Source organism: Xenopus laevis, chromosome 8L, assembly GCF_017654675.1.
Source record: "Xenopus laevis strain J_2021 chromosome 8L, Xenopus_laevis_v10.1, whole genome shotgun sequence".
NCBI classification, from domain to species: Eukaryota; Metazoa; Chordata; class Amphibia; order Anura; family Pipidae; genus Xenopus; species Xenopus laevis.
The window spans coordinates 14,253,059-14,268,745 of record NC_054385.1 but is presented as its reverse complement, the minus strand read 5'-3'; the positions used below and the strand labels follow the sequence as shown (position 1 = coordinate 14,268,745).

The 15,687-nt window shown below is 41.8% G+C and overlaps 1 protein-coding gene across 1 annotated transcript; it reads left to right on the top strand.

Annotated features, from left to right (window-relative positions):
* The first annotated feature begins 525 nt into the window (after positions 1 to 525).
* Positions 526 to 5,056, top strand: hsd17b10.L (hydroxysteroid (17-beta) dehydrogenase 10 L homeolog). Its single transcript, NM_001093599.1, is given in 6 exon segments — positions 526 to 601; positions 2,288 to 2,452; positions 3,444 to 3,608; positions 3,811 to 3,939; positions 4,188 to 4,296; positions 4,538 to 5,056. Coding segments are annotated over 6 exon segments (783 nt in total). The 5' UTR covers positions 526 to 577; the 3' UTR covers positions 4,729 to 5,056.
* Positions 5,057 to 15,687: the final 10,631 nt, after the last annotated feature.

The following is a 15,687-nucleotide window of genomic DNA, read 5'->3' as shown; positions in this document are numbered from 1 at the left end:
CTGTTTAATTGATATGAACCTTACAAGGGCATATTTTAAAACCCAGTCCAGACCTGTTGAGATTAGGCACTACTTTAACTGGCTATATATATATATATATATATATATATATATATATATATATATATATATATATATATATATATATATATATATATATGTTCGTACTGTTAGGCAACAAGAGTGTCCCGTTATGCTGCCACCCCTCCAGGGCTAGGAAGAAGAAAACAGTGCTTCTAGGTGGCGGGGTCACAAACAGGGGAAGGGAGATGACCTCACGTCTGGAATTGGGGGGAATAAAAATCCTCTTTTGCCAACCTTCAGATCTGAACCCGCGGAGTTTAGGACCCTGAAGACAGAAAGATTAGCGCGCCCCCGTGGCTTTGCCCAATTAGAGGCGCTCACGGGGAAGCGCGCGAGTCTTGCAACTCAATTCGGCTTTATGATTGGACAATGGGATTTTTAATTTCGCGCCTATGATTCGCTGAGATGTCATTGGCTTGCTTGATGCCGATTGGTTACTCTGTCATGAATGACGGCAATTGGTTGGCCGCCCTGTCACTGCTCTGAAGGAAATATGGCGCATGTGAGGAACCTGAAGGTGAGCGAACTGCAGGGGAAAGGTGACTCCTGTCCTTTATTTATATAATAAATCATTTCCCTACATCGGCAGGAGACGAGGGACTTATTCTGTTGGAAGGAAACAAGCGCTGTGGTATAATGAAAGCTCTTTTATAATGGCCTGAGGGAGCTGTCTTTGGCTCCACTCGTCTGTCTCTTTCATTGCCTCCCCTCCACACACTTAATACTTATAGGCACTACTTTCTACTTCTGGACAAATACTCCCAGCCTCCCAGTGTTGTCAGTCAGAGTCCTCCAACTGCTCTGTGAACTACAACTCCCAGTGTCCTTTAACAGTTTCCCTGCTCTTCATGTCCTTTTTGCTGCCCCCCCCTCATGTACTGCAGTAGCAGACCAAAAATAATAATAATAATGCCCCACTCTGCTGTTACTGGGTCATTTTCTACTTTCACAGAGGGGTGTAGTTACCAAATGCTAAAATGTGCTCTAGAGAAATGCAGGAAACACAAATGTCTCAAACCGTTTCTCTTTAATCCCCAAATAATGAGTGAAAATGTCTTCCCAGTGACAGAAATATCAAAGCATTGTTTATTTATTATTAAATAATAGGGCACGTCTCACTATAATGGGAATATATATGCTTAGGGCACACACACTAGGCTAAACCCTGTTCTATTTCTATTTTATGACATTTACATGAACAATAAACAGTTTATAATTAAATTAGACTCCTAAGCAGTCACTTTTGGGAAGGCAATACATGAGCAGCCTTATCCTGTAAATGGGTGCCTTGTAGAAAGCCCATCTCTGATGCTCCTGTAATACAAATGAGATTTGGGACACTTTAAATAAGAAAATGAAGACAACGTAGAACGTATAACACAGGGAATTTGTCATTAAAGGGACACAGTTTACATCAAATATGGTAAGTGATTTCATCCAATGAGAAAGCAGCGTTTACCTCTCACCAGAGAATTCTGAACCTTGCAGAGAACACCATTTACATGATAGCAGGCACAAGTAGCAGATTTCTCAGTTCTCAGTGTTTATAGTGTGGCCTGCAATTAAGAACAAGTTCATTTCTGAATAGGATTTATTTGGCTTAATTTTGCCCCTAGTGTTCCTATTGGACCTGTTATTTGCCACTACATTAAAACATGTTATTTGACTATGGGTTGGTTATAGACCTTCCCATCCCTTCTGTACCCTCTGAAGGTGTCCCTGTGCTTGGGTTTCAGACAGGCTGTGTATTTAAGAGTAGGGTTGCACTGAATCCAGGATTCGGTTGGGAGCGTACTTACGAAATGCTAAAATCTGTGCCAAATTGATTGAAATTTAACATAATTCACAAAGGTATTCAGTTCAATGCATGCTTTGCTATACTTGCGCCTTGTATGTAAACTGTTGTGCTGGAATTCTTGGGCATTGTAGGTAAACGGACACGCTGTTTGTCTGAGGTTTTGCATTCATTGCAATGTTGTTCTGTTCATAAATGAGCCTCACAGAGAGGCACAGTGCCAGTCTACAAAACACTGCATTGAGCGGCACAGCTGTATGGCCATCCTAGCACAAGCGGGGGCCTATAGGAGCCTTGGGAACCTTTTATATAATCCAGCTATTTGTATTCCATTGTACATGTGTTTTTATTTATAGATATGTGAAGTTTTCAAAACAAAAAGTATTTAAAAATGTATTTATTCTTCAGGGTTTGGTTGGCATAGTCACTGGAGGAGCCTCAGGCCTCGGCCGGGCTACTGTAGAACGGTTTGTGCGCCAAGGAGCCAGTGCCGTCATCTTGGATTTGCCCAAGTCAGAGGGGAAGACTGTGGCTGAGTCTCTAGGCGACACGTGTGCTTTCTCTCCCACTGATGTAGGTACTGGGGAAGCTAGAGTTACATATGAGGGGATAAATTATATCAGTGAAATGGAAAAACATACAGGTACGGGACCTGTTTTCCAGAATGCTTGGGACCTGGGGCTTTCCGGGTAACGGACATTTCCGTAATTTGAATCTTCATACCTTAAGTCTACTAGAAAATCATGTAAACATTACATAAACCCAATAGACTAGTTTTGCTTCCAGTAAGGATTAATTATATCATAGTTGGGATCAAGTACAAGCTACTGTTTTATTATTACAGAGAAAAAGGAAATCATTTTTAAAAATTTGGATAAAATGGACTTTATGGGAGATGGCCTTTCTGTAATTCAGAGCATTCTGAATAACAGGTTTCTGGATAACGGATCCCATACCTGTATATCAATGAATTGCAGTCTTGCCTCCCATAGACAAAGTCAGTTGTATTCTGTCTGACTTTCAGTCCAGTCCAATACGCTGATCAGTACCATGCAGATTAATGTACATTTCCTGGCCACATATTTTAAAGTTATTCTTTCTATGAGGGTGAATACATTTTCAGAAATAGGGATTTTAACCAGAGGTTTATAATAATAATAATATTTTTTACAGTGAGAGCTGTGAAGATGTGGAATTGTCTCCCTGGATCAGTGGTACAGGCTGATACATTACTTTAAGAAGGGGTTGGATGGTGTTTAGCAAGTGAGGGAATACAGGGTTATGGGAGATAGCTCATAGTACAAGTTGATCCAGAGACTGGAGTCAGGAAGGATATTTTTTGCCTTTCGCTGGATCAACTAGCAGTTAGGCAGGTTATATATACACTTAAACGGTTGAACTAACTTGTATACAGCAGTCTTGTTTTTCATAGGCTGGGACCTCCCTGCCTTATTGTTGTAATAGAGTGAATAAAAAAGGCACTCTGAGGGCCAGTTAGGGTAAGGCTTAAATGAATATTGTGGTTTTATATATGTTTTTTTACCTTTAATTTTTTTTAACACAGGTGACTTCTGAGGTAGATGTGAAAAATGCTTTGGAACTGGCACGCTCAAAGTTTGGCAGGGTGGACATTGTGGTGAACTGCGCAGGAATAGCTGTTGCTGCAAAAACATACAATCTAAACAAACAGCTGCCCCACAGTTTAGAGGACTTCCAGAGAGTAATCAGCGTGAGTCAAAACAGTATTGTCTGTACTGTGTTCAAGCTCTGCGAGTAGCCGTATTGCACTTGTGGTTTATTCACAAACTTTAATTAGTTGGATCAGTTCAGGGGTCCGGTTGGATCTCACTTGAGCCTATGAGATGTGCATAATTGCATTAGGGTTTTGAAGCCCACGTGTTAATCTAGGCCATCTGTACTTTACCACACAGGTTAATATCGCTGGCACTTTTAACGTCATCCGTCTGGCAGCTGGCGAGATGGGGAAGAATGAGCCTGATGAGGATGGACACAGAGGGGTCATTATTAATACAGCCAGTGTTGCAGCTTTCGATGGACAGGTAAGAGGGATTTTGTCAGCAGTAAACAAAGCAGCCGTCCAGCCCTTCCCCATATCTCTCCTTTTGCTCCAGCAGAGAGGCAATTTTGAGTCTTCCAACAACTTTTCATCTCTCCAAAGCTCTGGAATCATTGCTTTAGCAACCTTATTATAAGTGTCTATTGATGGTAGTTGTTGTTTGTTCTATCACTCAGAATTGTATTTCTTTCAGACATAACTGTTTATATATTTTTATATTCAATCTGCTAGGTGGGGCAAGCGGCCTACTCTGCCTCCAAAGGAGGAATTGTTGGTATGACTCTGCCCATTGCACGAGACCTGGCACCTATGGGAATCAGAGTTGTAACTATTGCTCCAGGTAACTTACATAATCCTTTCCTGAAATGCATTTTTTCCTGCCTTAGAGGCAACCTCAATTCCAGAATACAACGAGTGGTTATGCAGAAACACTTGTCACTTTCATTTGTGGGGTCATGCTATTTATCAGTTAAAAGAATATTTTGCTATCGCAACCTTTTAATGTCTCTTTAAGAAAATCTAGCTTTAACTGAAGGAATCAATGGTAAAAGAATGTATTGAATGTTTCTTTGCATCCTCAGGATTATTTGCAACCCCTCTGCTTGTTGGACTTCCTGAGAAGGTTAGAACATTTCTGGCCAAGCAAGTCCCCTTCCCAAGCAGACTGGGTGACCCGGGGGAGTATGCGCACCTTGTGCAGTCCATTGTGGAGAACCCAATGTTAAATGGAGAGATTATTCGACTTGATGGGGCTCTCCGCATGCAACCTTAATGAGAAGGACTATATGATTCAATGGGACCATTTGGGCTATTGATTTATACCGGCAGCAAAGCCAGGATGTAATACCCCTGTAATTAATAGCAGTTAAGTTCTTTAAAGTTCTTTATTCCCTGGAGTGCAGGTAAAGTGAATGGAGTTAATTGTTAGGCCATGATATGATCAGGATCAAGTTAACTGAACATGGAATCTCTTAAAGTCAGCCAAAGCCATGATCTACAAAAGTTCCTAACAATGAATTGGCCTTTCTGCCGCCGACCAACCATCTCCTGGTATATAACTGTAATTTTAATGTTAATCCATTAAAAAGCATTTCAAAGAAGACACGTTTCCTGGTGTAGAATGTTTTGGCCTATGATTGGTCTCTGCATTATCGCTACCAATGCTAGTGGCACAATAGCATACAAACCTACATACTTAAAGAGTTCACCAGATGATAGAAATGAGGTCTGAACAAATGATCTGAGTTGTTACTGGTCTTTCATAGTCATCATGTGGGGCTACCGTTATTGTTGGGCAGTTTTGTGCAGCATGCTGCAACTTTAATCTAAATGTGCAAGTGGGAAAGTTATAAACTTCGAAGGTGTGTATGGTTTCCAGGCCATGAAGCAATTCCGTTTCTCAATGTTTCACCACAAGAGGGCACTGTTGCTTAACAGATTGGGAGTCACTGGGAAGGGGCTTATTTTTGCTTGGAGGATTGCTGTCTCTTCTTAAATCACTGCAATCCAGTTACCAAAAATGCAAGGAGCACTACAAGGGAATCCAGACATTACTGACTGCTTCAACCTGATGTAACTGTAGGTTTCTTGATGGAATTTGTGACAGCCCCAGGCTGCCTTTCAATGGAGTGTCCTTGCACCTGCCCCCTCCCCCGTCCTTGTACTATAAAAAATCTACAGCACTTTGTATATAAGCAGCACTTTATTAATAGAACTATACGTATTGTACTTGTAGTTCTTGGGGGGACATTTCTTTAAATAGAGCACACTATTTTTTTCCAGTCCGTTTATGCCAAGTAAACTGTATAGCACGTCAGGTAGTTAGTGGGAACATTTTAGAATAGAATTTCACACTTTCTTCCCTAATGAGCCCTGAAGAATTTTGGGGGGGGGGGATTTAAAGAAGTGGTGATACTGAGACAAAATAAAAGTGGAGATAAAAATTTCGGATGTCCCCCCAAATTCACAAATCTCTAGCTTCACTTTTGTAAATTTGTCTTTTAAACAGACAGTTTTCAGATTTTGTCTTTCACACAACATTTTAACAACATTTTTTTCTGAATTTGTCTTTGTCTTACTAAACCAGTCAGACAGCCATCAATTTGGAATATCTGGGGGAGGGGGTTATTTTACCTAGGAAAATTTATACATATTTTTTTTTTCAGGATAACCTGGGCTTTCTAAATCTGCCTACATGTTTGGGTAATTCCACTTCTGTACAAGGGTCTAAATACAAAAAAATGCTATTTTGCATAATATAGGGATTTGTATCAGAAATGTGTATTATTATCTTAGGCCAAGTGTCTCAGTGTTGCCAATTAAAAATTGACTGGGAAGCTTTACTTTTCCTTTAGATAATATATTCACTCAAATTGCTAATATTTCCTCATTCATTAAAGGAGACATTTTGTTTAAGGAAGTCTCAAAGCTTTTGGCCTCTTCTCACCTTACCGCCTGCCCTCTTGATCCAATTCCCTCCGCAATACCAATCCTTGTCTAATTAAAGCCTTAGCTCACCTATTTAATCTTTCGCTCTCTGTTTCTTTCTCAACTAAAACATGCTCTTGTCACCCCTATTCTGAAAAAAACCCCTCTCTTGATCCCTACAATCTTGACAACCTCCGACCTATCTCTCTGCTACCTTTCATCTCTAAACTACTTGAGCGCCTAGTCTACAACCAACTAACCTCATTCCTCTCTGACAATAACCTGCTTTACCCCCTACAATCTGGTTTTAAGCCACAACACTCCACTGAAACTGCCCTGACTCGACTAACGAATGACCTTTTAACCGCTAAAGCCAACAATCATTTCTCACTACTAATACTGCTTGATCTCTCAGCTGCTTTTGACACTGTAGATCACCCTCACCTCCTCCAGTCCCTCCATTCGCTTGGCCTTCATGACACAGCCCTGTCCTGGTTCTCTTCTTACATCACCAATCGTTCCTTCAGTGTCTCCTACAACGGAGCATCTTTTCCCCTACCACTTTCTGCTGGGGTTCCTCAAGGCTCTGTCCTGGGACCATTACTATTCTCCCTCTATACTTCCTCCCTCTGCAAATTAATCAACTCTTATGGTTTCCACTACCACCTCTATGCTGTCGATACTCTGATCTATCTCTTGATCTCAACCCAGAACTCCTAACTCCTCCTGCCTGTCCGCTATCTCTACCTGGATGTCGCAACGCTACCTTAAATTAAACCTCTCTAAAACTGAAATGGTTCTCTTTCCTCCAACTAACACCAGTAACATCCTGAAAGTATCCATCATAGCTAACAATTCCACTATCACCCCCTCTCCCCAGGCCCGGTGCCTTGGGGTTATCCTAGATTCTGCCCTGTCATTCTCTCCTCATATCCAGTCACTTATTAAATCATGTCACTTTCACCTAAGGAACATATCCAAAATATGATCATTTATCACCCAAGATGCTGCCAAAATTCGTATTCACTCTCTCGTCATATAACGTCTAAACTACTGTAACTCTCTTTTAATTGGCCTTCCCCTCCAGAGACTGTCTCCTCTCCAGTCCATAATGAACACTGCGAGGCTCATACACGTCAGCAACCGCTCCTCCTCTGCCTCGCCATTCTGTCAATCCTTGCACTGGCTTCCGCTACCTTTCAGAATCAAATTCAAATTAATGACCCTGACATTCAAAGCACTTCATAACTCTGCCCCATCCTACATCTCTGAACTCATCTCTATATACTCACCCACTCGCTTACTACGCTCCTCTACTGACCTGCTACTCAACTCTTCTCTCATTACCTCCTCACATACTCGCATTCAAGACTTTGCAAGGGCTGCACCCCTCCTCTGGAACACTCTCCCACTGTCTGTCCGACTTTCTCCAAACCTTTCTGCTTTCAAAAAATCTCTGAAAACTCACTTCTTTCGAGAAGCCTACCCTCACTCTGCTTAACTACCAAACACAACACCACATACAATACCACATTTCTCACCCACTTAATTCGATCTTGCCCACTCCCACACCTTGTGTATTACTCCCTTCCCTTTAGAGTGTATGCTCTTTTGCATAGGGCCTTCCTCACCTTTTGTACTGGTATTGATTGGGATGTATTTAACTTCATATGTTCTATGTATATAATTCATGTGATTTAGTTGTATAATCACATTTACTTTACAGTGCTATGCAATATGTTGGCGCTATATAAATACATGTTAATAATAAAAAATAAGAATGTACCAGTGCGTTATACTCATTTAGATATAGAAGAATTGTGCTTAAAAAAGTAGTGTTTCAGGCTGATTTATTGTATATTTCTGCAAAAAAAAACAATAATCCCTCCCTTCTCTTCCACTTCCTGCTCCCTGAATTCCCAGGCTGTGCAGGGGGCCGGCGGCTCTCAGTTCACTGCAATGTTAGCAGCTAGCAGGACCTGATAGGGAACTGAAGCATGTCTGCGCTTGTGTGACTTCATGGCTATGATTGGCTGTCCCCCCACCTACTGTGCTTCTGGCAGGCACTGTTAGGACACGCCCACCCCTCATTTGACAGATAGACAGGGACCAGTGAACATTTATAGGGAGCTACAATCATTTTTAGCACCATGTAAAAACCTACATGAGGTGTGAAATGAAAATTGGTTGAACCAAAGCAGAGCAAATTATTTTAGAATTAATCTGACACATGGGGAAGAATTATACTGACCTTTACTCCATTTTTAAAATGTCCGGAGAAAATGTTGTTTTAAAATGACGTTTTTGCATCATTTTTATGTCATTGGAAAGACAAATTCATAAACGTGTCTGTAAACTGTCTTTCACTAAAATATGGTGCTAAAAGTGGCGGTTGAGATGGAACTTAATCGGATTTCTGTTTGTGAATATGGAGAAAGTATTTTACACCAGTTGACCACCACTTTTACTACAAAAATGGGTTATCTCCACTTTTGAAAATCCCCCTATGTATTGTGTAACTAAATATTTGTGTCTGGGGTTTGGTGTGCATTTAAAACCAAATCAAAAATTCAGCTCTAGGTGCAGTGTGCTATGCTGATATGTTCAAGCAGCCCTGTTCTTACAGCCTGCTATATAGCAGATATAATGATATGGAGGTTGGCCCACAACCCACAGGAGGGGTGCGTTCAGGGCAATCAGTTGCCCCTGCAATGGGTGGCGGGTTTAGTTTGCATAGTGCAGGCCAGGGGGCAAGTTTATACTCATTTTTGCTCTTAGCACCCTGCCTTGCACCTTGTAAATGATCTTTAGGGTCCTACATTATTTCCCTGCCCTCTGTTGTGTCTTATATTACCTAAAAGAATTGCCTACTTATGGATACCCCAGTAATATTGAACACTGTAGTTCTGAAGTATGTCTCTCTGGTTAGGCCCTGTAACTGCTGGACTGCGTCTCACAGAATTTTCTTTGGATTAGTTATTTAGCTACACTTAGAACACACCAGGCTGACATAAATGCTGTAGGCAATTCCTGTTCCCAGCATTGCATTTCCTCACACATCAAATTCCTAATCATCATACATATGTACAAACGCTACACAAGCTGCAATGCCTTTAATCCCTCTGTTTATCGTCATATCTGCCTAGAGCAGCCCCTCTGGCTCCTTAACGTCTCTCCTCCTCCATTTGCTTCGGTCCAACTGATTGACACCACTTCCAATATTCATCCAAAAAAGACTTTATTCCAATCATTTTTTTTCTTAAAGAACTATCCTATTTTTTTTTTTTTATTGTGCCAAGGGCTGTCAGGATCAAATCCTCTAGGAGCCACAGAGTAGGTTGATATGCTGCATTTATATTATTTATAACTTATCTCTCCTTTCCTCCCTCAAGTATATCATTCAGACAACATCCTGGACACTCGCGTCAGTGATTCAGAGGCAGAATTGGATTTTTCTTAATGCCTCTACTGTTTAAACCCATTATCAAACCAGCAGCGCCGATAGCATTGAGGCTGGCAGAAAACCGAATTGGGCTACAGTTACAGACACCTAGCTCTTGTGGGACAAGTTACTAACAACAGCTGCCAGTGTTACTGAGAATAAATCAATGAAGAATAGCAGCCCCCAGAAATGAGCCGTCGCAGCCTATCACCCAGAAGCGATCACAGGCCCCCTCGCGAGCCAGCATAAAGTGCTGCATTTCCATTCGATCTTCTTTCTCTCTCAAAACAATCTGATATCTTGTTCTGAAGGCGCCAGGATGGAACGGGCATTGCTTTCTACCCGTAACCTTCTAACAGTGACCAATGTTAGTATAGTGGTTTCATAGATGTGTATTGAAAGGATAGTCTAAAATCTGGCAGGGATCATGGCAACCACATTAGGAAAAAAGACAAAATAGAAGCTGCGATAAATAGCTTTAAAAGGCAGATTTATCAAGGGTCGAATTTCGAATTCATAAACTCCCTTGAACTTGAAATTCGACCAATCGAAATTTATTGTTAAAATCACATTTTCTTAAACTCGGGTAAATAAGATCGACCCGAAAAACTCAAATCAATCAGAGTTTTAAAAACTCAATTCGAATTTTTTCTCCGAACAAAACTTGAATGTCAGGAAGGCTGCAAAGAACTCGAAAAGAATCGATCCCTGGATGTCTCTGTAATAAAAACTGCACCTGGTGGTCCGCTGCTCCTCTTCAGCCGCCATTGCGGCCACTTAGGGCGCATTGGCGCTAAATTCAAATGGGTATATAAGGGAGCTCAGTGGTGCTATCTGAGCTTGTGCTAATCTGTGTTAGAACCTGTTTGATTCCTGTTGTGACCCCTGCCTGGCTTTTGACTATTCTGACCTCTGGATCCTGACCCTTGCCTGTATACCGACTACCTCTTCTGCTAAATCCTCTCAGATCGACTTCCTGGTTTGACCCTTGCCTGCCTGACTACGTTTATTCTCTGCCTGCCCGACCCAGCCTGATCTGACTACGCTATTGCCTAACGCCTTGTTCTACGACCTTCTGCCCAAAGACTTTGGATACCGTTGTGCCCCTTTCGCCTTGCACCTCTCGTTATAAGACCTGGCGGCATCTGAGTAGCTGAGGGCTCCTCCCGAGGCCAAAGGCGGCTGCTACAGGCGGAAGCACGAGCCAAGACCAGGGTGCTTGGCATCGGTTTTGACTTTAGGGTGCCAACCGTTAGTCTCCCATTGACTTAAACAGCAATTCGGCAGGTGTTAGGTGGCGAATAGTCAAATTTTAGTTCTTAAAGGGCCAGAGTATGATCTTGAAAATTGAATTCGAAATTTTTGAAAAACTCGAATTGATTTGGATAACTACCTAGTCCAATCTGCCAGTTTTGACCATAAAATCTGCCCCTACGTCTACAAACAATGCCAGATGCAGTGCTACTACCCTTTAAAAACAAACATACACACCACATTCAAACGTTCTGTTTTCAGTTATATTGACGTGCTGTCACTTTAATAGCTAGTCCACTCTGCTGTTTAATTCTATTGTTATCTGCATGACTTCACATGGCATGCACTGTTGCAATGTCACAATGCTCAGCAGTACACATTCCATAAAGGGTCTGGGATTCTGAATTGGAACTAAAAATGTGCTTGTTTTTATTTAGCATAAACTTGGTGTAATGTAAAAACAGGATCATAAAAACTCCTTGTGTGTTGTCTACAGGTATGATTTCTCAGCATGTGATTAATTAGCTGCCAGTGAATCTAGCAACTCTGATTGGTTGCTTGCTCCCTGCACCTTGAAACGCTTAGGAGGGAAAAAAATCGATAAAGTTGGTACTTTTGTAGAGAAATATCTGACTACATTATCCAGGGAGGTATGACTGCAAAAAAGCCTGCAAGGTATTTGTGAATGGATATATATTCTACATATCTATATATAAATGCATATATCATAAATGTGCGATAAAGATCTCAGCAGTTACCTGTAAAAACTCGCCTGCCCGTTGAACAATTCTGTCTGTCCCACAGATATTCCAGGAATGTATTGAGCAGTACCTCACACAAGCACAGGCCCTGAGGAAATCTGACAGTATAAAATCATGATATTTTATTAAAAGAAGGCTTTTCCAGTAAAACAGCACAGGAACCAAAGGCAGGGTTGGCAGGATGGTAGAAATTTTGCGGTTGGCAGTAGGGGTGGCATGACTCCGGGCAAAACAGAGGGTTGTGAGACATTGAACTTTATATATTATATAAAGTAGGAGAGTCAAACATATGGACCTTCGCAAATATGATACCTTCACTGCTACTATAGGCACCATCTCTCCCTACTATACCTGCTATCCCGCAGTCACACTCCCTTCCCAGAGACTATTATCCCACTGTTACTATAGACACCATCTCTCCCTACTATACCTGCTATCCCACAGTCACACTCCCTTCCCAGAGACTATTATCCCACTGTTACTATAGGCACCATCTCTTCCTACTATACCTGCTATCCCAGTCACACTCCCTTCCCCGAGACTATTATCCACTGTTACTATAGACACCATCTCTCCCTACTATACCTGCTATCCCACAGTCACACTCCATTCCCAGAGACTATTATCCACTGTTACTATACACACCATCTCTCCCTACTATACCTGCTATCCCACAGTCACACTCCCTTCCCAGAGACTATTATTCCCACTGTTACTATAGACACCATATCTCCCTACTATACCTGCTATCCCACAGTCACAGTACCTTCGCAGAGACTATTATCCACTGTTACTATAGACAACATCTCCCCCTACTATACCTGCTATCCCACAGCCGCAGTCTCGTCCAGAGACTATTATACCACTGCTACTATAGACACCATGTCTCCCTACTATACCTGCTATTCCACAGTCACACTCCCTTTCCAGAGACTATTATCCCACTGTTACTATAGGCACCATCTCTCCCTACTATACCTGCTATTCCATAGCCACACTCCCTTCCCAGAGACTATTATCCCACTGTTACTATAGACACCATCTCTCCCTACTATACCTGCTATCCCACAATCACACTCCCTTCCCACAGACTATTATCTCTCTGCTACTATAGGCACCATCTCTCCCTACTATACCTGCTATCCCACAGCCATAGTCCCAAGAGGCTATTATCCCACTGTTACTATAGGCACCATCTCTCCCTACTATACCTGCTATCCCACAGCCACAGTCTCTTCCAGCGACTATTATCCCACTGCTACTATAGACACCATCTCTCCCTACTATACCTGCTGTCCCACAGCCATAGTCCCAAGAGGCTATTATCCCACTGTTACTATAGGCACCATCTCTCCCTACTGTACCTGCTATCCCACAGCCACAGTCCCTTCCCAGAGACTATTATCCCACTGTTACTATAGGCACAATCTCTCCCTACTATACCTGCTATCCCACAGCCACAGTCTCTTCCAGAGACTATTATCCCACTGCTACTATAGACACCATCTCTCCCTACTGTACCTGCTATCCCATAGCCACACTCCCTTCCCACAGACTATTATCCCAACGCTACTATAGGTACCATGTCTCCCTACTATACCTGCTGTCCCACAGCCACACTCCCTTCCCACAGACTATTATCCCACCGCTACTATAGGTACCATCTCTCCCTACTATACCTGCTATCCCACAGCCACAGTCCTTTCCCAGAGACGATTATCCCACTTCTACTATAGAAACCATCTCTCCATACTATACCTGATATCCCACAGCCACAGTCCTTCCCAGAGACTATTATCGCTCTGCTACTATAGGCACCATCTCTTCCTACGATACCTGCTATCCTACAGTCATAGTCCCTTCCAAGAGACTATTATCCCACTACTATTATAGGCACCATCTCTCCCTACTATTCCTGCTAACTTAATCAATCTTACTTTATGCATATGCAGTGCGAAGTTCCTCATTTTGTACCTTTGTCTTTTTAAATTGTGTTTTACTCCTGTATTTAACTTATACCTACAGTATATAGTGTAAAATCTCTAGAGCCTGGATGAAACTTTTGCTGTATTTATTAGTGGTCAGACACAGCACCTCTAGTGTGGCCCTCTTCCTCCTATTCTTTGGGGATGAAGGAACAGAGGCAGTGGAAGGTCCTATTCATAAAGTAGGCTGCAAGTCTTGCCTGGCTTCTTAAAGGGCTGTTTCACCTTTATGTCAACTTTTAGTACTTTATAGTTTTTGAAAATTTGCCTTCCTCTTCTACATCTTTCCAACTTTCAAATGGTGGTCGCTGACCCCGGCGGCCAAAAAACTATTGCTTTGTGATCTTACAGTTTTCATATCAATGTCTATATCATACTAAAAGTTAATTTAAAGGTGAACAACCACTTTAAGTGCTCATGTTTCAATATCACATTCCAAATGATTATTAATTTAATTGTTATCCCAGGGCTACGAGACTTATATAGTGAAGTGAAGAGTTTGACACTCCCTTGTGAGAGCATGGTTATTCCAAATGGGAGCAAAGCATTTTTGGATGTGCCATGTGACCACCTCTAAAGCAGTCAGAAGGCACAGCGAGCAGGCCTATAGATGGATATTCATACAGAAAGGCCTGTGTGCTGTCAGTCGCATGTCTGTTTTCCTTCCCTAAGGGTGCAGTGGGAAGCAGACGCCCCTTTTTATTCCAGCTCCTTGGCTCCATAGAGAACTGTTGGGACTTGTTATTGGTGAAAGGCAGCCAGCTCTCTGCTGTTTCATGCTTATCCCTACATCTCACTGTTTATGGAATGAGGCAGGTGCTGACATCATCACCCAGGTGTGCAGAATTTTCCCCTTCAGGGCTAACACTCAGCAGGCGTCACCCTGACTCACGCTCCCTACAAGATATTGGGGGATTTGAGGGCCAAGAAGTCACTGGGTCCATTTTTCCCAGGTAGCTTTTAGGTGCTTGCACATTTAGCATGGGTTGTTGAATAAGATCAGGCTTTAGAACTAGGAATTAGGAAATGTATCCACATGTAGAGTTTGCTCCTAAAGGACAGGCTTTGCATTTATAACCAAAAGGTTGACTGGACGTTAGGCATGATTTAGAGCTGTCAGTTGAAGTTCAGCAAAAGATGAATGAGTTGGATTGTTCTTGTTAAGGGCATAATAGAAATATTAAAGGGCAAGTCAACCCCCAAACTAAAACGTGATTAATAAAAGAAAACATGATTCTAAGCAACTTTCCAATATACATTTATTTTGTAAAAACAGATGCCACAGAAAGCAGCATTTGCTTAACTCCTGTGGCTAGAGAAACAATGGCTGCTCAGGCAAGGCTAAAAGTATAGGTTGAGTCAGTTACACCATTAAAGAATTTTGTGGACAAACCGTAAATTTGACTTTTAATATTCATCTCTTAAAGGGAATGTCAACCGAAAAAATTAATTTTGCCAAGTAAGAGAAAACGTGATTCTAAGCAACTTTGCAAGATACTTTCAATGCAACTTTGGTACGGTTTTTAAGTTATTTGTATATTGTGGCCAGCAGACTGGGGTAGTAATTGCACTAACCATAGTAGTGTAAATAGGGATCAATTTCACAGTCTGCTATTCACTATTACGAGATTTTTTAGAGGAATCCTCCATTTTGTGAGCCAAACTAGGAGACAGCAAAATATTTGTGTAGAGCTGTTGTCACTTTTGGGTCTGCTGATGACTTTTCCATACTTTGGGGGGTAATGTGTTGATATATTTAAAGTGTGCTACTTTTCTAAGGGATCGTTTTCTCTTCCCCTGGATGAAAGTGCTAGGGTGCTAAGGGATGCAAAAGTGTGCCCCTAAGTGGACACTTAAAGCAG